This window comes from Micrasema longulum, unplaced genomic scaffold (genome assembly GCF_059751315.1).
Source record: "Micrasema longulum isolate JH-2025_06_02 unplaced genomic scaffold, ASM5975131v1 h1tg000172l, whole genome shotgun sequence".
NCBI classification, from domain to species: domain Eukaryota; kingdom Metazoa; phylum Arthropoda; class Insecta; order Trichoptera; family Brachycentridae; genus Micrasema; species Micrasema longulum.
In genome coordinates this window covers 1-25,042 of record NW_028277377.1, presented here as the reverse complement: position 1 = coordinate 25,042, position 25,042 = coordinate 1, and the positions used below count along the sequence as shown (strand labels likewise).

At 34.3% G+C, this 25,042-nt stretch overlaps 1 protein-coding gene across 1 annotated transcript in view; it reads right to left on the bottom strand.

The window, feature by feature from the left end:
- gek (serine/threonine-protein kinase gek) overlaps positions 1 to 22,733 on the bottom strand; it is a 110,625-nt gene extending 87,892 nt beyond the window's left edge. The window contains exons 1-12 of the mRNA XM_088242850.1: positions 22,310 to 22,733; positions 20,034 to 20,362; positions 17,801 to 17,862; positions 14,672 to 14,789; positions 13,704 to 13,870; positions 11,314 to 11,418; positions 10,199 to 10,347; positions 9,908 to 10,058; positions 8,011 to 8,065; positions 7,256 to 7,386; positions 4,318 to 4,404; positions 758 to 879 (exon numbers count right to left, since the gene is read on the bottom strand). Coding sequence (XP_088098976.1) covers positions 758 to 879; positions 4,318 to 4,404; positions 7,256 to 7,386; positions 8,011 to 8,065; positions 9,908 to 10,058; positions 10,199 to 10,347; positions 11,314 to 11,418; positions 13,704 to 13,870; positions 14,672 to 14,789; positions 17,801 to 17,862; positions 20,034 to 20,097 — 1,211 coding nt within the window. The 5' untranslated portion in view covers positions 20,098 to 20,362; positions 22,310 to 22,733. The remainder of the gene's footprint in view (positions 1 to 757; positions 880 to 4,317; positions 4,405 to 7,255; positions 7,387 to 8,010; positions 8,066 to 9,907; positions 10,059 to 10,198; positions 10,348 to 11,313; positions 11,419 to 13,703; positions 13,871 to 14,671; positions 14,790 to 17,800; positions 17,863 to 20,033; positions 20,363 to 22,309) is intronic.
- Positions 22,734 to 25,042: the final 2,309 nt, after the last annotated feature.

Genomic DNA, 25,042 nt, shown 5'->3' with positions numbered 1-25,042 from the left:
AACTGAATGAGAATAAGCGGAAATGAACCTCTGACGTTACAAGCGGAGTTATTTCAGAAATACAAAACTTTGAAAAATCGTAGCGCCGATAATACGATATATAAAAATTTAAAAAAAAAAATTTACTTAGTTTAACAGTCTATTAACAAATAATTTTTTTTTTAAAAACCACTGAACTTTCTCATTGCTCCAAAAATATTTAATGATTTATTGCCAAATATAAAAGACTCAAAATGTAAAACAAATTTTAAAATAAAAATAACTGCACATGTAAATAGTGTAGCGAGAGTTTTTTTTGAAAAATATATGTAAATCAATAAACGTACTACTTTATATAATTGGTACACATATTATTTATATTTTTATGTATTTCTTTGCCTTATATTTGTTTTATTATATATTATACTATATTATTTATGTTTAAGTAACATGTATTCTTGCCACATATATATACTTTATATTTGTATAATAATGAATTTTTAATTTCTTACATTTGATTAGCTAGGCATTTATAATTAAGTAGTTTTAGTTTTTCTTTTTTATGTTATTGTTTTATTAGTATAGGACTACTTACGCTCTAAAGATAAAAAATCTCCATCTTAAAACAGGCTGTGCCATGTTAGATGGAGACTATCATTAACAGAGAACACTCCGTTTTCATTTTACATTAATTGGTTTTATATAGATTCCCTGTTATTAAGTATGTTTGTTATTTTTTTGCAATAAATTTATAAATAAATAAATAATAAGATTTTACCTTATGTCTGTATCATCCACGTCGAAGTTAGAAGTGTCCGTTGGGCTCGACACATCCGGCACATAGGGAGCTTGCATTTCCCTAATGGTGTCCCAGTCCAGGCCACCGAACCACTTGTGAGACTGAAAAAGCAAACAGAGGTGAAAATTTGTAAAAATCTGTCAGATTTATTGAATTGGCGATTATTTTGCACAACTCATTATTATAATTTTAACATTGAAATCTACTAATTTTGTTAATTGATTGATTTGGTGTTTATTTTGTAGAACTCCATATTTAAACTTATAATTAGAAATCAAACACTGATTTGAGTCTACTGAACACTTTATTTTATTTTTACAAATATAAACATATAAAAATAAAAACTTTGTGACAATTGTTTCGCCTTATTAGGGCATTTTCTTCACATTCGTTTGAAAATGCCTTAATAAGGCGAAACAATTGTCACGAAGTTTTTATTTTTATATGTTTATATTTGTAAAAATAAAATAAAGTGTTCAGTAGACTCAAATCAGTGTTTGATTTCTAATTATAAGTTTTAATTTTGTTAATGTTATTTTACCTTCAGCCTGCTTAGACTTAACATGTGTTTGACAAATTCGAAAGCAAAACAATTGTCTGCTTTTTTGTTTAAATTTTTTTTTTTTAAATTGTACATTCAAATCAGTGTATGATTTTAATTTTATTTCAACAGAGAGGGAAAACATTTTTGAGAAGGGAATATGGTAGTCTAGGCATTTATTTATTTATTTATTTGACACTTTATATACATATACAATAAATATACATATAAGGGCGGGCATATTGCCTTATTTATTTATTATGGATAACTTATATAGCGCCATTTTCGTAATAAAATACCTCAAGGGCGCTTTACATGGTGATTCTATTGTTAAGTTAATTTAATTGAAGCTTTTAAATTTGTAATTTAATTAAAATAATTTATTTTGTTGTCACGTGCTACGGATTTATTCAAATGATTTAGAGAACAAGTGGGTTTTAAGTTTTTTTCCGAAACATCACTTCACTTTCACAGCCTCGCACCTCTGCTGGGAGAGCATTCCATGCCATAGGGCCTGCGACCGCAAACGCGCGTTCACCAAATTTGGTGCGCTGTTTGCGTAGAGGTATAATAACTTTTCCTCTCGCCGTAGACGTAGCTGATCTAAGCGTGAGACGCCTGTCAGCTAGTTCATCTGGAATGTATAGTTCCCTTAGATATTCCGGAGCCGAGTTGTGCAGTGACTTATACATAAGCCAACAGAGTTTGTATTCGACCCGGCAATTTCTTCCTACCTACCCAAACCGTTCAGTTTGAGAAAATTATAAATACATGGACATATTGAATCTTACAATTTATACAAAAATTAAAAGCAAAGATTAACAAAAATAAATATATATATATATATAAAAAAAAAATAACACTATACTATGAAGAGAGGAGAGGGGATGGGAAGGAAAGAAGAAGGGTAAAGGAACAATTTAAATATTTAGATAGTGACATTTCAATCTTGACTTAAATGTAAATAATGAAGGGGCGTCTCTAACATTAGTGGGTAGATTATTCCACAATCGAGCGGCTACTACTGTGAAAGAGGAGCGATGACAGGGTATTAAAAGGGTTCTCTCGTTACTAGAACGAAGAGATAGTCCGTGTTGAGAAAGAGGTGGCTTTTAGGTAGATTTACAGGGCTTACGACCTGTCATTGGCTCGTTTAAGTAACCACTTTACACACTGTGTAACATTCACCATTCTGCCCATGTTTGAACATCCATACTTCGTCAACTCTTCCATCTGTTGACTTTTGTGAAGTAAAAGAGCTGAAACCTTCATCACGTGGATGAGATTCATTCCGCTGAACCAAATCACTTACTGGGCAACGCCCGAAAACAATTTCCCAATTTTGATACTCCTTTTACCAGGTAGTTAATTCAACAATGTTTGAGTATATTTGACTTTTGCGAAGTAAAAGAGCTGAACTCTTTATCACGTGGGTGAGATTCATCCGGCTGAACCAAATCACCTACTAGGCAACGCCCGAAAACAATTATCCAATTTTGATACTCCTTTAACCAGGTAGTTAATTCAACAATGTTTGAGTATATTTGACTTTTGCGAAGTAAAAGAGCTGAACTCTCTATCACGTGGGTGAGATTTATCCGGCTGAACCAAATCACCTACTAGGCAACGCCTGAAAACAATTTTCCAATCTTAAACCAGCCAGTGACAGGTCATAAGCCCTGTAAATGCCTAGACCTCCATATTCCCTTCTCAAAAATGTTTTCACTCTCTGTTGAAATAAATTTAAATATAAATAACTCCCTAGGGAGGAAATCCAGCCAGTCTGCAAGCATTTGGACATACTCAAACATTGCTTGATTTGAATATTTAAATTATATCTATCAAACCTGAAATAATTCCCGAGTTACTTTTTTTAAATTATTTTATACCATAGAAATTATTTGATGTTTGTTCACTTTTAATGACCACTGGGTTCTTATTATGAATCGACAAAGTTCATAAAACATGTGTTGTTATTTTAATACGGCTCTAAACGTTGGCCAATATTTATTTATTTATACATCAACGGTTTAAAGAACCTTTTACAATAAAATGTTTTACAGAAATAATTGTTAAATAAATAACGGCATTTATCAATACTATTCCTGGCCGATTACCTTTCGTTCCCATCCTTCCCTTGATCCATCCTTATGGTACCTACCTAACATCAAGATAGAAGATATTCAAAATTATAAGATTCGGATTTAGAACAAAAACAAAACAACATTTTTGACTTCACATAAAATCAACAAAAAAAAGTGGTTGGAATCGTCGCGCGTCGTGGAAAACATTGCTATATTTTATAGATCATTTTGTGATCCAGTGCCAGGAATTGAAGAACATTCAGATTATATTTATGGTAGGTATCCATTCCATGTTACTATCTTTTCTCAAATATTTCCCAATCACAAAATTAAATGAAATTTGATTTTCATTTACAGTCCGCATTTTCGTAAACAATAATCACAGCAGTGAGCAATTCGTTATGTAATACATAATAATAATTATAATAGAATAATTAAAACTAAAGAATTTAGTGAAAATAACATTTTTAAAAAAAACAACAAAAAAGTAAAAAAGAAACGTAACATATCTAAGATGACAAATAAAAGATAACAATTAACATGAGAAAATTTTATATTATAAATATAAATATAACATAAAAGTAAAGTTGAGAATAATTTCACATAAAAATAAAATGGCTGGTATTTGTCTAGGTAATAATGAAAAAAAAAATGCTACAACAATACTTTATAAATAAGAAGTTTTTTAGAGCAATATGAAAACATAAATTATCTGAATAACACCTTTATTTTATCAGTTGCATTTTGCCTTATTAGAGCATAAAAAATGCTCTAGTAAGGCAAAACAATTATCAGAATTTATCAAAAAAAATTACATAAATACGTAGACTCAAATCAGTGTTTGATTTAATATTTCATTCGTAGTGCTGTAAAATACAATGATCTATTTTTTAAAACGTAAAAAACTAATTTACCTGGAAATCAACAATGCCATTCCTTCCTAATCTTGTATCTGCACCACAAATCAGTCCCCTGATGAGATCTTTCGCTTCTTCCGATACCTGCAATAAAAAAAAAATTGACATACCATTTAATCTGAAATTTGTAGGGAGATATTGCGTACAATTTTCCTTCATTTTATGCCAATAAAGGATATATTTTCAACAATATTGCAGATTTGTGTAAAGCTGATAATGTTCCACTTTTATAAAATTAATTAATCTGATTAGATCAACATATATTTGTAGACATCAATATAATATTAAAATGCCAAAATTTAATACTCATTTTGAAAAAAGTTTTATACGGGGGTCGGCACTCGAAGTGTTACCAATTAAAATTTCTGTAATTTTGTCAATTTTGATTTTTTTATTTTAAGAACTTCGGTATATCTTAAAAACAGTCCAATTTTAAAAATAAATATTGTTCGTTGTAGCCACAGATAAAAGCATTGAGTCTGTCCAAGAAGCCTTCACACGCTGCACGAATGCGGGCTGATGGTATTTTGTCCCATTTTCGGCAAAGAGCAATCTTTAAGGCGTCGACCGTCTCATATTTTTCAGCCGATACTTTGGCCTCTAGAATGGACCATATGGAAGAGTCGATCGGGTTTAAGTCTGGGGAATATGGAGGCCACTCTTGTGATGAAAAAGCTGGGAACTTTTTCTTGTAAAAAACGTTGGGTTTTACGAACTTTATGGGATGGTGCCGAGTCTTGTTGAACTGTCCAATGGTTTCTACAAAATTTTATTATTATTTACGCATAATCTATAAAAATCATCAGACATATCGTCCATTAGCTGACAACATCGCTTATCAGTTCATGGATTACCTCTTCGTTCTCATTCTCAAGGCACTCTCTTAATACCCATACACAATTCCTCTTTCTTCTCTAACTCATATAGTGTCCATGCGGCTCGACTGTGGAATCATCTCCCATCCACCATCAAAGATGTTACTACATGATCTCTGTTTAAATCACGTCTGAAGAAACGTCTCCTTTCTCTTCCTTAATCTCTCCTCCTTTCCTTTTTCCTCTTTCCTCTTTTTTCCTTTTTCCCATTGAGTAATAGTTTTGATTTAAGGTAATTTATAAACAAATACGTTTATTTCTATTTTTATATATTTTTAACTTTTTAATCTTTTTTTTTCTTCTATTGAATATGTTCTGTAACTTGAATTATAAAAATAAAACTTTTATTTTATTGGTTGGTTGGAAGAAAATGCCATTTGGCAATAAGCCCGCCAATGTACAAATAACATTATGTACAAAAAGTTAAATAAATAAAAAAAACATCGTGTAAGTCATTTTTGTTCTAGATAGAACACAGGTCTGTAAATACAGGCTGACGAAAAAACTATTTAATTTGTTGAAAGCTCAACTAAATTAAGCCTTTAAATTAAATGATCATCTATAAACTGTCGCCTATTAAAAACTCTTCAACAAAATATGCATGATAAAATATGATGCATTAAAAATATTATACATGACCCTGTAGTAAGAAGCCAGTTAGAATATGGGTCCTCAGTTTGGTCTCCTCATTATGTTACCCATATAAACAGTGTGGAGAAGGTCCAACACGAGTTTTTAAGATTTACGAATTTCAAATCAAACATTCCAATTGAAGAGATTAACTATAAATGTTTGATGAAGCAGTTAAAATTATAGTCGGGCCAATTTAATAAGGTCACATTTGACATTTGTCGGTTTTAGCTTCATAGTGAGGTAAACTGCTTAAAAACATCGATTAAAGTGAATGAATCGATTCGGACTTCAAACATAATATATGTCAATTGAATTCAGTTGCTATGAAAAAGTACTTATAGGTACTGTAATTTTATTTTCAAAATCATAAGTCGAATCCCTGTCCCATTATTATTTTCTATCTTAAATTTAAGGAACAAAATAAGATAATTACATAATTTAACAAAACTATCAACATTCGATTTTTCTGGGTAACATCCCTAGTGTTTAAAAAGAAAAAGGGTTCACTGATGCAACATTGTAACGACGTTTAGAACAGAAAAAGTTTATTATGTTTAGAATGGTTTATTAGTGAAAGTAAATCATAAAATTACCTTCTTTTGTCATTATTACAATAAATATGTAATCGTAACTGAAAAAAGTTAAGCAATTGTGCAGTTCTAAATTCGAAAAAATAAATAATATTTTACTACCGCCCTTACAAGGTTATGTTGTTGAATTTTAATGAAGTGTCAAATGTGACCTATTAAATTGGCCCTACTATAGTATGTATTGGTGATGGGAGGGAAATTTCAAATTTAATGCTGCTTTTCAAGTTATCAAATAATGTTCTTGACAGTCCCGAACTTTTAAATTGAGTGAATTTTTTTGTAAGACAGCGTGGGACGAGACAAAATACTTATTTTGCTGTTGATTTGCATAGTTCAAACTATGCTAAATACTCACCTATTCCACGGTTCCACATAGCAAACAAACGTGGAAACTTAGGTTTATTTAATTTATCTTTATGCCAATTAAAATTATTACTTTTTAATCACTTCTTTTCTAAATTATAAAAAAGTACTAAGTGTTGTATTTGTTTTACTGCTTATGCTATGATACATCGCCTCTGTTACTTCGATACTTTTTATATTTAAACCCTTTATTTATTGTTAATTTGCTGCATACTTATGTTATAATTTCTTATTTAATTTTTCTTTATTATTTCCTTATTTTCTGTTAGATTTTATTTCATGTATCTATATTTTCTGTACTGTGTACAGGTGTTTTGCTTCATTATAATTGTTTTTCAATATTATTTTTAATACTATTTCAAAGGTGTAAGCCGTCGAAATAAATAAATAACATAAGCCGTTTTTTCATTGTCTTGTAAAAATAACAAAAATGACTTGCGCAGTATTGTTAGCTAAGCGACAACATGGACTTACCTCCATTGCTAATGAGTCACTTGGTGGAAAATCAAAACTATGTCGGTGGTTCATTATTTTTCCATATGTTTCTACGAGAGATTCCGCGTAGAACGGTGTCTCTCCATACAGCATTTCGTACATACAAACACCTGGAAACAAATAAAATTCATTATTTAAGTTTTAATTTTTAAACATCGTATTTATTTGTTAATATATTACTAAACTAAGCCAAAAAAAAAAAAAAACTATTTTTTATATATCCTATTATCAGAGTTTGAAAGTTTTGTGTTCCTGAAATAACTCCGCATGTGATGTCAGTGGTTCTCTCTTGCTTATTCTCGATCAGTTCTGCCATTGGTCCATTGACGGCAAGCAAACCGGAAATCTTCCGTAACTCTCTTATCATTGGTTGAATCATATGAACCAGTGATTTCATTCAAAGTAGTTAGTTTTTATTTTAAAAAAAATTTTTTTTTGTACATTTTCAGGAAACTTTGCCGTACCACTTAATGCTCCAATTTTTACCGCGCGCAAGAAAACATTTTTTGTATCCGATTTCCCGTAGGGCTGAAGTTCATCATTCTGCGGTTCTCGAAAACGAGAGTTATTTTAAAATCAGTTTCTGCCATTTTTCAACAAAAATCTGTTATTTCAATGCACAATTAATTGAAAACAAAAAAACTCTTATCCTCAAACAGTGTGTGTGAAGTTGTGAAAATAAAAAACTGTTATTTTAACCGTTTTTGCAGTAGTCATGTTAGTTAAAAGCTCACCTAAAGACCACCAGTCGCATTCGGGTCCATATTTTCCTTGGCCATCTTCCATCGCCTGGAAATTCACAACATTGTTAAATATATAACTACTAATAAGTTTGTCTAATAATAATGTAAAAAATAAATCAAATTGAGCAGGAATTTTGCATACCCATTATAAAACAAAATAATACAGACTAAAATGGATACTAAGTCGTTGGAACAATAGGCGTCTTTCACCCCTCCGGCAACACCAGACCGGACCATCTTCCAGGAATTTAGTAAACAACATGTGTTTGCACATGTGCGACACTGCGACAGTGACTAGTGACTACCCAAAATCTACGAAGGCTACCCTTCGGATATTTTTTATCTGTTATGTTATCCATAGTGTTGAAACGGTGCTTTATCTGTTTAGTTTTTTATTGTTGACTTTTTAGCATGGCACTTAACTAATTTACTATTATGCTCAATGTTTACTTATGTAAATTTATTGTATAATTATCGGTATAAATTTAAGTTGCTAGAATTTCACTCGCCCATGCACTTTGTAGCTGCAAGACGATTAGTAATCTAGCTTCAATAGGTAAATGTTATCAACTATCAAATTATCAAACATAGTAAATGGGGTCTAGGATTCCAACCGTTCATGCGCTCAGTAGCTGCAAGACTTATTGTAATCTAACTTCTATTTTTATAAATTTGTTTTTTATTTAATTTTTTAAAATATTACTAAAACTCTAAACTTCATTGTCAATTTTTTTTTTTTTTTTAATGTAAACAGGCTAGATTTCCTATTGTCCATGCGCTCTGTAGCTGCAAGACGTGCTGTAATCTAGCTCCTATATATCATAATTGGAGATGAGGAACTATAATCCCAACCGTCCATGCGCTCTGTAGCTGCAAGATGTGCCGGGATATTTATTTTTTGTACAGCGCCCTTGAGGTGATTTTCACAAAAACGGCACTATATAAATTATCCAAATATATATATGTAATACTTGTCACAAAAGTGGATACATTTAGCCATGGGAACGCCTGCAATGCTCCGACAACGCGCCTCTCCCAGCTACAGTGTTGAAATATTTTTTTATAATTTATTTTTTTTGCTTAGTACCTAGATTATAAAAACAATAAAACACTTTGCACTTACAGCTAATCTGCTCAACAAAATGGATTTTTACCCTTGAAAATAGACGCACTATATCTGAATTATGCTATTTATATAAATTATTAAATAATAAAGTAGACTCTTTTAACCTACTCTCCAAAATTAATCTTAATGTCACCTTTCGAGTGACAAGAAATAAGTATTTATTCCATCTGCCAGTCTGTAGGACTAACTATGCACAACACTCTTTCCTCTATCGTTCTTGCTTCAACTATAATGCTTTTTTTATCAATTGATATATTTAACACGCCCCTTAATTTATTTAAAAATAAATTAAGATTCATTCTTTCTGGCTGCAATACAATCCCACTTGCTATTCAATGATGCTCACACTTACACACACATGAACACTTAATCCCACACAAATACACACAAACACACCTCTACACTTACTCTCATACAAATACACATAAACACACCCTTTTGTTGTACCACAATTTAATATGTATAACTTTTATTTAGAAACTTCGCTGGTCTGTCTTTAAACCGCATCTTTTTTATGTTATTATATCATTGTCGACTATTTCTGTAAACTAAATAATACAAGGCTAGCACAACGCGAAGGCTTGTCAGTACAGAGGTTTTTAAACAAGTATGGCCAAAGAACACTTCATTATATAATTCCTAAAAGTTGATTTCGTATAGTATTAGTATTGTATATTACTCAAAACGAAAAAAAGGTGAAGAATCCTGTGTTTGTTTTAACACATCTCACATGTTTCTCGATCTAAGATGTGCCAAACTTACCCTTAATATCTCTGGCGATATGTAGTCGGGAGTTCCCACAGCCACATTGGATTGGACAGAGCCGTCATCTCCCAGTCGGAGACAGGAGCCGAAGTCAGCGAGCCTGATATGGCCGTTGGCATCTAGCAGTACGTTGTCGGGCTTTATATCCCTAAAAAAATACACTCATCAATAGGGAAATATCACATACTACGAATACCGATAAAAATATGTGAAGGAGTTTCATAATGAATGATATAGTCCGGAGCTATCTGAGGAAAATTGTGACAGAGATGGTTGAGGGAAAATTACCTATGCACATATCTGAGTTGGTGTATGCTATGAATGGCTAGGATCATCTCGGCTATATAGAACCGTGCCATATCCTCGGGAAGTCGGTCCTCAAACTTGGACAGAAGAGTCAGCAAATCTCCTCCGCAATAGTAGTCCATCACGAGATACTAGAAACAAATATTATTATTATTATGGATAACGTATAAAGCGTCATTTATGTAATATTATACCTCTTGTGACTATGAATATTGACTTTAATTTGACCTGGGAGGTCCTTTATTTCTGATGCTTAATAATTATAGTCCTTAAAATATAGCTTGATTAGAATGACAGTTGTCAGCAAAAGTGACGACATAACTTTGTAGTAATGTCTAAGGAGTGATTTATATTGACACGAAAAATCATTTGTATCTGGCATGTGAATTTATTTTTTTAATGCAATGCTTGACATATAAATCAAAATAAGCATCCTTGTCCCGCCCAATTTACAATAACTTACTGTTCTTTAAAAAAATAAAAATATTCTTTGATTAACAAATTACAACAGGGATGGAGAATACCTTAAAGAAGGGAATATGGAAGTCTAGGCATTTACAGCATGCATTGGATGATTATTGAAAAATATTTACGAGTACATGAAAATAACATTTTTATGTGTATAAACTTAGATGTATTTATTTAATATGTAATATATTTTCTTTGCTAACTATGTATGCTTTGTGGAAATCTGTTATTAGTTCTGAGTTTATACACAATATCTGTTTGTTTACTATATATATGTATGTAGAACTATTGGTTTCCCAAATAAAATAAAATAAAATAAAACAAAATAAAATAAAAGAAAAGAAAAGAAAAGAAAAGAAAATAAAATAAAATAAAATAAAATAAAATAAAATAAAACAATTATATAAAATCAGCTTTAAAACTAAAATAAGACGAGACAGGACAAAGTGATCAATGTAATTCGATCGAATAAAAAATAGTTCATTTGTTGTTTTTCATGAATAATTGTCTGAAACGCACTATAATAATAGGCTTGTGTTTGCCTTTTTATATCAATTTTTGGAAACAGAGTTTCTTCAGACAGAGTTCAGAGTTAAATTATTTAAAATAAATTAATGTTTCCGACTTACCAAGTTACTGTCATCCTGGAAAGCGTAATGCAAGTTGGTGATCCACCTTCTGTCTCCAAACACCAGAACATCTCGTTCTTCCTGGAAGCACGCGGTCTCGGCTCGCTGGAACAAATTTTTAAAAATTAAATCTTCCATTACTATCGAGAGGAAGAATCATAAATAACCAATTCCTATTCTAATTTATTTATACTTTAACATTGTTTGTATTCTTTTTTTTTATACAGAATAATATTCCCTCTGGGTGTCCTGTGCCGAGGGAAACATTTTACAAAAAGTAAAACATGCCTTAAATTAGCTATTTAACAAAGTTGACATAATAATAACAATAAAAAAAAACGTAATTAATCCAATTAACCTAATTATCATTAACATAATAAACAATATAAACTAAAATAATCATAGAAAACATAACCAATTTGTATAGACCAATAGAACAAATTTCATAAACATTACACACATTTTACCTATTTGGCTTGATCCACTCATCGATCCGTGTGCAACCCACCTCCACTATCCATTTCTTAATGGCAATTTTTTATTTTGAGAACTTACTAATTGTCCTTATGGATAATGGAAGTAGATTGTACACTTTAACCGGCCAATCCTCTTTGACCGAAGGTTGTATTTATTTTTTTGCCGCATCAGGGTGGAGTATCTAGTAACTCTTGTATTTGTAACGGAAGGTAGAGAATAATGTTTACGTGCGTATAGTAACAGAGCTTTTACATAAAGTTGTTTTATAGATTTTACATTGATTCAGGTTGTGGTCTCGTGGCTAGTGTTGCGGACTCACAGACCAAAGGTCCAAGGTTTCCACCCCAATCTACCATAACTTGATTGAAAATATTTGGGTAAATCGGGAGAACGCAAATGAAATGAGAACGCAATTAAATAACTAGCTTTTTTACCCAGGTTAAATATGTAAAATAAGTCAAGTATGCTGGCAAAAGAATAGCAGAGCTGATGTGGAGTTGGGCGGGTGATGTGTCTCGGATGTCGGATTGTAGATGGACGACAAAAGTGATGGACCGGGGGCCGAGAACAGGACGCAGAAGGCGTAGGAATACCCCAGGCCAGATGGTCTGACGACGTCAGGAGGGTTGCAGGTATCGGACCTCTATATTAGGTAACATACATGTCATCAGTATTTGATTCAGGCAGAGGAAAACTTGTCAAAATCCAGCACCGCCACTATAGTCCTTAAATATAGCTCGATTAGAATGACAGATGTCAGCAAAAGTGAGGACATAACTTTGTAGTGACGTCTGAGGAGCGATTTATATTGACACATGAAAAATCATTCATCTGGTATGATGATTTTTTTTTATACAATGCTCGACATATATATCAATATAAATATATAAAATCAGCTTCTAAACTAAAAAAAACAAAATAAACCTAATTATTAACGACGTTCTTACAAGGTTACATCATTTTGCAAAAATGTTAGAGATGGGACAAATTGATCAATGCAAATTAAAAAAATAATTCATTTGATGCTGTTCATGAAAAAAGTATAAATGTCTTATTTTAACATTATAACTATAATAGTAACATATTACAACAGAGATGAAGAACATTGTGGAGAAGGTAATATAGAAGTCTAGGCATCTACAGGGCTTATGGCCTGTCATTGGCTGGTTTAAGCGGCCACTTTACACACCGTGTAACATTCACCATTCTGCCTATATTTGAACAACTATATCCCTTCAATTCTTTCATCTGTTAATGTTTGTGAAGTTAAGCCTAAACCTATGTATAACCTTCTCCAAAATGTTCTTCATCTCTGTTGTAATATGTTAATATTGACAGCTCTCCGGGGAGTTGAATCCAGTCCTTGTTTACAAAAATTTGGACAAACTCAAAATATTGTTGACACTATAATGATTGTTTTTGCGTTTTTATATCAATTTTCGGAAACAGAGTTTCATGTTTGCATGAAAAAACTAATAAAATCGATTTGATCGGTACATGATCTGTGATCATTAATTTCCCATCACTATTGACATTAGTTTATCAGCTGTCATTTTAATCAAGCTACATTTTAAGGACTATAGGTTCGGAGATCGTGCTTTTGCTATTGCCGGCCCCTCTGCCTGGAACCAATTGTGAATCATCGACAGTCCCAGTCAGTTCAGATCTCATCTGAAATCTCATGAAAAATCTTCGTTTATCGTATCGTTTTCGTTTATTGTAAAGCGCCCTTGAGGCAATGGCGCTATACAAATCAGCTAAATGCTATTATATTTAGGTGGCAAAGGGTGACGGCTGATAGGGAATCGCGGAGGTCCAAGCGGGAGGCCCTTGTTCAACACTGGACCCAAGATGAAGGCTGCGTAAGCGAGGATAATTGTATATGTGGTCATGTATGTTACAATATAATATACCTTGAGCATTTCCCATTTGTTGAGTATCTTCATGGCGTAGACCTTCTCGCTGCCGGCCATTCGCACGACGCACACCTCTCCGAACGCCCCCCTCCCGATGACCTTGATGACCTCGAAGTCATCCCGGGACAAGCGCAGAGACTTGATGGACTGGGCCACTGGTTTTACTGCAAATACAAAAGGCACATTACTCGATAGGTACTTTTTGATAAAGTTCCATGGTAAATAATTGAAAGTTGTCTTTTTAAATTTGTAATATTTATTAACAAATTACAACAGGGATGGAGAATACCTTAAATAAGGGAATATGGAAGTCTAGGCATTTACAGGGCTTATGACCTGTCATTGGCTGGTTTAAGTGGCCACTTTACACACTGTGCAACATTCACCATTTTGCCCATGTTTGAACATCCACAATTCCTCAATTCTTCCATTTGTTGATTTTAGTGAAGTTAAATAGCTGAAACCTTTATTGTTGTGAAGAGATTCATCTGACTGAATTATTTCCCATACTAGGCAATGCCTGAAAACAATTTTTCAATTTTTAAACTTCTTCTTGGACCAGTTGGTTTCATTACAATATTTGAGTTTGTCCAAATGTTCGCAGACAAAAGACTGGATACATTCGGACAAACTCAAATATTGTAATGTAATCTTTATATTTTTTTAATTTCCTTTTTAAATTACTATAAGATAAAAAAGTACCTTCTAATCTTTTACAGAATATTTTCTTTTCTCTTTCTTATGTTACACAAAAATATTATAACTGTCTATTTATTATACTAACAGGCCATGCCTTTGTAGGATTTTTTGTTTACTATTTTTACAGTCAATATGTATTTCATTGCTATGTAATTATCCTTTATTTTTTTAATACTCTGTTTTACCTCTTACGTATATTGTAAAAAAAACAAAAAAAAAATAAAAAATCCCAATTGTATTAAATCAAATTAAATGTTGGACCTCACCAAAGTCTATGAAGTCGGTGACAGTTTTCTCCCTCCGAAGGCTGGAGTTGCAGCACTCATCGTACAGCACCAGAAGGACATCGATGAGGGTCTCCACGCTGAAGCTGTGTCCGCGGCCCTGTAGAGAGACAAAGGGTAAACTGAAAATACTTCATTTCTTTGGCAGGAAATAGCAATGCTAATCTAATCCACAATTTAATAAATGAATGTTAAAAGGTACCTAAGTGTATTATTGAAACAACGGAGATAGTAAAAAAAAAAACTTTTTATCAGCATTGAATTTTCAAAAACTTAATTGGACACTCACTACTCTTAGACCCTCCCCTTCCCTACACCTCACCGTAACCCATTCTCCAACAAACGACCTAATATTCCACTCGTCCATGCGCTTTGTAGCTGCAAGACGATTGGTAATCTTGCTTCAATATGCAAAGGGCTATGTATAGCGTGTGAGCTCGCCAATATATGACAGTAAAAATTTTATTGTCTTTGAATTTTCTAGAGTTTTAACCGTCGAAAAAAAAGAAGATTGCAAATAAAATCAACAGACAATGGAAATTTGATGTGTATTATTTTAATAGATTGTTTATAACAGAAAAATACATAGAGAATTAGCATTTTTATTTTTTGTAATAAAAACAGTCTAGTAAATTCGAATAAATAAAAATACGCTTAATATTAACAATAATAATTAAAATGCAAAAATAACATTGAATACTTGAAAAATAAATATTACTGAGTGTTACAAACATAATTTAAAAAACGGATAGCGATTAAAAGTAAAAACTATCTTTAGTTTAATTCTTATAGCGATAAATACATAAACATTATAAAACAGGAGTTATACAAATACAAAAATAATATTGTAACTAGGTGGCTACCTACACGGTTAAATTTCGAAATACCACGCAATTTCTTATCTCGGCTACGCTATGTAAAATGAAAAAAAATATTTAAATTAATAATTTCATCACGTCATGAAGTCGCCCCTGGGTAGCGCCTGCTAACGTCAATCAACAAAAACATCCTCGTTTTAATTACAATATTTCGGCTACGCCATAAATCTCTTTTTTTAAATAATTTCTCACGTCACAAAGTCGCCCCTGGGTAGCGCCTGCTAACGTCAATCAACAAAAACATCCTCGTTTTAATTACAATATTTCGGCTACGCCATGAATCTCTTTTTTTAAATAATTTCTCACGTCACAAAGTCGCCCCTGGGTAGCGCCTGCTAACGTCAATCAACAAAAACATCCTCGTTTTTATAACAGTATTTCGGCTACGCCATGAATTTCTTATAAAAAATGTCAAAACGTCACAAAGCCACTCTCGCTACTGACATCATTTACAAAAACATAATTATTTGTGCTTTTTTCAGGTACGCAACATTTTTTTTAAATACACCTACCTAACCGATAAAATACTATTAGTAATTAAACCAAGGTGTGCTTTAAAGTTCCGTATGGCCAAATAATATTATTTATTATTAGAATATTAATGACATGTAGTTCAAGCATTGCTGCATTCACGTTGCTTTACTTCTGAGAGCTCAACTGCTATGTTTTTCTATGGTTATGTTAATGTCATCTGTCATGTATTGGCGAGCTCACAGGCTATACTTACGCCTATGCAAATGTTATCAACCATAAAATACATCAATTTTGTAAATGGGGTCTAAAATTTCAACAGTCCATGCGCTCAGTAGCTGCAAGACTTGTTATAATCTGACTACTATTTTTGAAAATGTTTTTTTTTTATTATTTTATTTATTTATTTTTATTTATTTTATTTAGGAAATCAACAGTTCTACATACATATTAATAGTAAACAAACAGATATAGAGTATAAACTCAGAACTAATAACAGATTTCCACAAAGTTAGTAAAGAAAATATATTACATATTAAATAAATACATATAAGTTTATACATATAAAAATGTTATTTTCATGTACTCATAAATATTTAATATCATTCAAACACTAAACTTCATTGTAAAAATTTAAACAATGTAAATGGGCTTTATCGGCCTCGTAGTGTAATGGTCAGAGCGTTTGCCTACCATGCGAGAGGTCTCGGGTTCGATTCCCGACATGATTGATATGAAATATTTATTTAAAAGGGTGTTTTCACACCAGAATATTTCATAGTCCCTGGAATGGTACCTGAAGCGTAAGACTGATCATCTTACCTTCACGTAACAAAAAAATATCTAGATACGCTGCGATTGGTGTACAAATGCAGTGCCCTATGCACCATTAGGTGCGGAAAGGTAATGTTGTTGTAAATGCGGGCTAGATTACTTACCGCCCATGCACTCTGTAGCTGCAAGACGAGCTGTAATCTAGCTCCTATCTGTTATAATTGAAATATATCATGATTGGAAAGGAAGAACTTGAATCCCAATCGTCCATGCGCTCTGCAGCTGCAAGATGTGCCAGTTTATTTATTTTTTGTACAGCACCCTTGAGGTGATTTTCACAAAAATGGCGCTATATAAATTATCCAACTATAATAATAATATTAACCTAATTTTTTAGTGCATGTTCAGACACGGGGCATTTGCATACCCTTTAACTCATGCAATTTATTTATTTTTTCATAAATACTATTACAGGGTGTTCTTTAAACCCTGTCACATCCGAAACCACGATGATCAGTATGAGCAAGAAGACATATTGGCACATTAAAATATTTTTTTGGAATGAATATTTTTTTTTTTTTAAATATAAAAAAAAGCAAATGGTTGCTTACTTCTGCAGGGGCGAAACAAGGGGGGGAATGGGGGAATCTGACGCTGCGCCGGGCTCCTCTTACTTCTCCTCTGCAGAAGTAAGCAACCATTTGTTTTTTTTCAATATTTTACTTTTTGAATTTTTCTTTGTTCTAAATATTTTTAAAAATATGCTAATATGTCTTCTTGCCCAAACTGATCCTCGTGGTTTCGGATGTGACAGGGTTTAAAGAACACCCTGTATATTATACAACATTGATGGTAAAGGTGAAAGTGTATTTTAGTATTTACATGTTGGTGTAATGAGTGTCCTGACGAAACCGGTAGACGTAAAAAGTCGGCAAGTGGTCATATAATAATATTTACTAACATTAGTTAGAAAAATATTGTAACAAACCTGAATAGGGCCACCTAGAAACAGTCCCTCCAACTGCTTGAGGCGTCGTGAACCATTTATGCCTAGAATAAAATTAATATAATTTATGGACAAAATCAAACAAAAAAGTGCCGCGTTGACAGATGGGAGAGTCGAGGAAATACAGATTCATCAGATTTCACATTTTTATTTATTTAATACATTTTTGTAAATTACAAAAAATACATACAAAGTGTACATGCATATCATGAAAAAAATTAACAATGCAATTTGAATGTGAAAAATTGGTCAAATAAAAATAGCCAGTAACTAGAGTGAACGGAAGTTTTTCAATATGAACTTTCAGTAACATGAAGGATGTCGATATCCGAGTGTATCAGACATCGCCGCTTGTATAGAGAAAGGAGGCGGAATGCGGCCTACAACGCGGCGACACGCGCCCAACATTAAAAGTAATATCGAGCCTGGCAACCCTTGTTCAGGCTCATAGACGCGAGAGCTCCGGAGATGTTAGCTCACGGGGAAAAGGGCTCGACTGAGCGTTGAGAGCTTCGCGAATTGATTGCTAGGCTGCGCTAGCGGCGCTCGAACATAGAAAAATATACGAGTGTTATTGTAATAATTCATATGTTGGTTTTTCTCGTTTATATCGGCTATGAGTCTTGATTTTGTAATCGAATGAACGGTTAATTATGTCACTTGTGGGGGCAGACGTTAGAATATCAAGACTCTAGTCACAAATATGTATGGGATTGTGAAGTACTAGGCCTCACAAAATCCCACTAAAACTTGTGTCACCCTTTTAATAAGTATGTAGGAGCTTTCCCCTTATTATGTATGCGACAATTGAAACACGGGTAAGATGCCTATATGCTTAATTCATATGTCAACTATATCTAGAGAGAAGAAATAAAATGTAAAAACGTTACGCCAATATGAGAGCGCGCTACGAGTTAATCCAGGACAGCTCGATTCCCTCTCGCTTTCTCTTGCGGCTTATACCTGCTGTCTCGTACCCTGTCCGACCACGGCACAGAGAAAATAAATAGATAAAACCTGTATATTTTTTTGTAAATAAATTTTGTATAAATGAAGACTAAGCGTGTTTTATTGGAATTACGCCCTCTCTGCCTTCGACTTCGCTGCCTGCCCTTGGAAGATATCAACGCCGACCCAGCCAGAGAAGTCTATCTCATCCGAGATAGTGGTAAAAGCAGCTGCAGAGCCACCCCTATTCTACAGTTCAACTATACACACGGCGAGGTGTCGTGTATACAATTGAAGGACCAAAATGGACACCAAGTCGTTGGAAAAATAGGCATAATCCCCCAGTAACTACACACGTGCGTTTCCAGAAATTATCAAGCAGCCAGTGGGCCACATGGCGATGGTATCTATCTACTGTCTACAAAAGCTTCTTTTCGGACATCTATCTCCCTTTGTTAACCATGGAGTTGAAACAGTGTTTGATTTATTTAGTTTTTCATTGCTTACTTTTGGCATGAACACTTGACAAATTTACTACTATGCTCTATTTTTTGTAAATTTATTGATATCATATTAATTTTGCTAGAATTCTACTCCCCCATGCGCTTTGTAGCTGCACGATGATTGGTTATCTAGCTTTCATATATCAACTTTAAAATACCTAAATTTTGTAAATGGGGTATAGAATTCCAATTGTCTATACGCTTAGTAGCTGAAAGACGTGTTGTAATCTTACTCATTTTTATTATTCATATTTTTTTTTTAAGTTTCATTAATACACTAAATTTATTTGTCAATTTTTAAAATGTGTAAATGGGGGCTAAATTTCTAACTGTCTATGCGCTCTGTAGCTGCAAGACGTCCTGTAATCTAGCTCCTATCTGATTGATCTTAATTAAAAACGAGGAACTAGAATCCCAACCGTCCATGCGCTCTGTAGCTGCAAGACGTACTGAGATATTTATTAATTGTACAGCGCCCTTGAGGTGATTTTCACAAAAACAGTGCTATATAAATTTTCCAACTATATATATATACAGTTGGATTCAAAACAAGGACCGCTGGATTTAAAGGAAGATGGAATGATACTCAATTTAAATATAAACAAATCCGAAACATACTTGGGCGAAAGCGCTCATTCGTCAAAGAAAATAAAACAATATAACTTAACTGAGGAATTGTGCTGTCATCTTTATGAAAATCACTAACTATGAATTTTCATTAAGAAATATCAACGAAAAACAAAAATTATTGATTATCATCTCACCCGGCATGGTTCCTATTAGGGCTAAGGAGCCCTTATCAGGAGCAGAATCTTCCTCTTCAGACATTTATCTATATTCTCTCTCTGGCCAACTAAACCGACAGTAGTCCCTCTACGCCAGGCCGACTTCACATCATAGGGTGGCCCGGGGATCGGCGGGGGAGGGGGCGGGGGCGGGGCGAGCTTCAGGGAGAGAGCGGGCGCCCTCGGGAGTCGAGAGAAGAGAGAGTGAGAGTGTGAATGAGAGTGAGAAGGAGAGGAAGCCGCAACATATTTAGTTCACGTGAGGCTGCATTGCTGTGGGCTTGCGAGAGATTCGGTCACTTCGGTATCTGAAAAATTTATCAATTAGTGTCCTGACGAAGAGAAGGGTACGCTCGAAACCGGTAGACATAGAAAAGTCAAAATATATACAATTATTTTCTGTATTGTCTACGTGTAAACGTCCTTTAAGGCTTTAGGAGCCAGTCCAGGGACTATGAAAAAATATTCTAGAATAAAAACACCTATTTAAATCAATATTTCATGTCAACCGTGTCAGGAATTGAACCCGGGACCTCCTGCATGGTATGCAAATGCGCTGACCATTAGACTATGGGGCGGATATTATATTATACTTTACAAAAATCTAAATGATACCTGTAGAATCAGGCTTTGAATGCTTTCAGTATACAGGTGTTAAAATTAATCAAATATGGACTCACAATTATAGGCAGAATGGGTCATGTTTAGCCAATGATTTCCGCACCTAATGGTGCATAGGGCACTGCATTGGTAAGTACACCAATCGCAGCGTAACATGATCAATTTTTGTTACATGAAGGTAAGGTGATCAGTCTTACGCTTCAAGTACCAGTCTAGGGACTATGAAATATTCTAGTGTAAAAACACAATTTTAAATCATATTTCATATCAACCATGCCGGGAATCGAACCCGAGACTTGCATGGTAGGCAAATGCGCTGACCATTACACCACGAGACCGATTAATGATTTAGAGAGGTTTTATTTCGAAATTAGCTAAGAAGTCTAATCATAGTGGAAAATTACACCACAGCCTTGAAAATCACATTTAATTAAGGTGATCCTATTGGAAATCGAACTTAGAATTCCTGTGCGTGAGGCAAACATCTTAGCCATTAAACGGGGCCGCCGACAACATTACAAGGTTGTTTATCCATTGTTGAGAAAATTACATCTCTTTTTTATTTATTAAATCATACAAAAAAAAAATTGTTCTCCCAGGAGTTACAACAAACTCATTTTGGGACAGAAAAATATTTACATTTAGGTATGTTAACAATTTTTTTTTTTTGGTTAGATTGTGTGGAGGAACCAAAATATTGAAAGAAAACCACCAAAAATAATGTTAAATAAAGAATCTAGGCATGAAAATCACAATACAAGAGTGGTTGGACGCATTTCACAGCATTCCTACATAAATTTGCTACTGTAAATCGCTTCCACATAAATAATTCATTGGCTTCAAACATGGAGAGCAGAAGGACAAGTTCGGATATGAAAAATGCTAATTAATTACAACCGGACGTTAAAATAACAACATTGTACCTGTAATAACATTATAATTCACACAAAATACCGTTTATTTTCACTTTTTAACATTTATATAAGAGATTTGGAATACCGTCATATTCGTGGTACGGTGTCTGCGCGACTTGAACAAACGTCAAACGGTTTAGATTCACTCGAATAAATATATTTACGCGTATTAAACACTCGCAAAGTAATCGAAAGATAGATAAACTCGATACATATGTTCTAACTCTAGTGCCCGAGACTATCTGGCGGAAATGACAAACTATAAGGACAAAAAAATGTCATCTGACATTTGCGAAGTAGCCATATAACATAAGCATTGGGAAATAAATGAAAATCGCTCGAGCGGAGTTTTCTCTACATTTCAAAATATTCCGGTGAACACGTTCGCGTCAATTTAAATTAACATTTTAAAACAAAGGCGAAACGAAAACAATACCTTTATTTTATGACAGATCATTCGATAGCGTATTCAAATTGAAAGTGCAAGGACTTTTGCACGGCTCTCGTGCGAGCCAGCGTAATATTTAAAACTAAAATAGACACTAAACTTTCTTTACACTCCACAACTCGCGACACAAGGGATTTTAAGTATTTTTGCCATAGTTTTTATCTCCTATTATAGATTTAACCTATATTTTTTAGACAATAGAGGAGACATTATGCAAATCGATAAAGGGCTACAATGCACGGGAAACAAACTAATGGCGAGATAATATTCACCTTTTATTGTATTCATAACTTAAACATATTAATCAGCTGCACATCCGAGATTCGCGATAAATATATTCGTTTTAGCCCTGCGAATCCCTCCGCCAGAGTAAAATTCAGACAAAACCATTTCCCATTTTTCACTATGGCTGACGAATGATGAATAAGAACGCGAACGGCAATGTCTATATTTAAATATTCTTTTCCCGTCGATTTGGACGGCGGGAAATGATCACAAAACTCGTTGAAGACACAAAATTTGACTTTATTATCGCTAAATCGTAATATTGCTAATAATCAGTAATAAAAGATTTTAGGTTATGTTTTTGTTTTCGCATCTCTGGCGGACGATTGTGCAACTACTAGAACACTAAAATCGACCATTTTGCTAACTTCGGAAGCCACACCTCTTCATTCATTTGAATAAAATTCCTTCTCTCGTAAAAATGGTCGAACGTATAATTAAAATATTATGCCTATCATCCGCATCTCTGCAAGATAAACCGTGTATTAAAAACTAAAAAATATTTCTTGATTATTCGTGGTATTTAAAATTATCAAATAAATATTGCATGTGTTTATAAACATTAATTTAGTCCCTATTCCTTATATTAATTTTATTATGAAATCCACGCACCGCAGCGTTGAAAATATTAGTATTGTTCTGTTATTATTAGAAAGTTGTTTTATTTGAAATAATATTTTATTGATTTTTAATTAATAAACATTGTTTTAAAATATTTTTTTTTCAAATTTTTACTAAGTTATGAAAAATTATTTTTGAAATGTATTAAATCAACTAGGTAAAAATATAGGAATAATTTCCGGTGACTTCAACATATTGCAGATACCTTTTAGCACTTGGTCAATATTTTCACATAACATTCCATTGCTCGCTTGTTCCGTGTAGATCACACGTAAGTTTCTGTAATTTTGTAGTAGAAATACAACGTTGTCACATCTGCCTAACAAGCAACCTTTCATTCATTTGTTCTCTCTTTCGCTCAGATCATATCATTATTTATAAATATTATTGTCTAATTTTTATTTCAAGTTAAGATGCAAGTCAACGTGGTTTACTGTTTAGGGGCATATAACTCGAAATTCTAGGTTTAATTGGAAAAAAATGGTTTTTTTATTCAATATAACATTAGGATGGTGCACTTTTAGTTGTTAAACAGCTTCCGAATTTGATACATGGCATGGGTTACCGTGTTACGCTAGAATGCATTTTTCAGTGTTTAGATGAGAAAATACTATCCATAGTTCAAATTATAAGTAACAACACTTTTGCAATTACTTTTACTAAAGTTAGACTATTCATTCATAAGTAATTAGCCATCGGATGCTAAATTACAGACGATATACATTTAAAAATAAGCGGCAACAGTGTCCATACACGACATACCGAAATGACTTTGAGGTCAAAATAAATATTAAAACTTTCAAATATATTTGTTAATAACACATTACATAAACTAAAACTATTTCTTTAAAATATATTTATATTTTTAAAGTTTGAAGTTTTGTGCGTAAATTATACTTACGGTCTAAATATTTTGTTTTTTCTAATATATAGTAGCCATTTTGACCAAAGCGTCATATTGTACGAAATCATGGAGTCGTCGTCGGTGGAACATGTAAACTTCTGAAAACTTTGTTTATCGCGTAAATAATTACATTTCTACCCAGAAACTGTAAAATATACCGCATAAAGTTAAGTGCCTGTAATATATACGCGCGATAATTCAGTTTGGTCGAGTTTTCGCGAGTGTTTACGACGGAATTCCGTAATAGTGCGCAACAGTTTCGGGACCACCAAAATATTTTCGAAAGTGAGTGCAGTTATCGACACGGGGGTAAATTATAGTGTTTTCGCTGTCAGATATCGTACGGATGATAGTGCCGACGGTTTTGAGATAAATATTCGGCGTTAAATCTATCGGAAGACAGCGATCAGGGCGTTAATTCTCGGGCTTTGTTTCCGACGCGCGTAATTTAGTAGTCGTTCGGGAAAGGTCATGCCCCTGATTCTCTCGCCTCGAGATTTCGGGTCCCGGTCCACCCGAGACAGATGCCGCGCGTCGGGCGGAGTCCAGCGCGGCTGACGGAGCGCGGGATCCGCTCCGTAGGCCCCGAACCTCGGCCGTTCTAACCTTAAAAGCGGGATTCATGGTTCTACGCGACAAGCACCGCGCGGCGGAGCCCTCCTGTACCATGGCCTCCGACCAGCCCGCCAAGAAGAAGCAGCGCATGGAGAGCGCCGGCGGGGAGGCCGAGGGCGGCGCCGGGCTGCAGGAGCGGCTGCTGGCGCGCTGCCTGTGCGGGCGGGGGACGCCCGCGGGGCCGCGCGCCGCCGGCCTGCGCGGGCCGCCACCCTCCTGGCCGCCCGAGCGCGCGCTGACCTTCCTGGCCGGCCTGCAGCTGCTGCTGGATGTGTACCTCGACCAGAACCGCAAGGGCAGCGCGTGCCCCGCCATCGTGGAGGCGTGCGACGCCCTCGTGCGCAACGAGGACGACTGGTTCGACTCCGCGGTGTCCCTGGCCGACCACCCGTGCCGGTTTGTCACCTTCGCCGCCGGCCGCGTGCTGTCCAGCTTCTTCATCGCGGCCAGGGACAACGCGGACCGCGCCTGGCTCACCAAGGTCATGGAGACCGTGCATCTGCTCGACACGGTGGACTCCGTCAGCGTAGCCAAGGTCAACTTCAGTCTCGACGTCATCCGGCGCGTCGTGGAGTGGAAG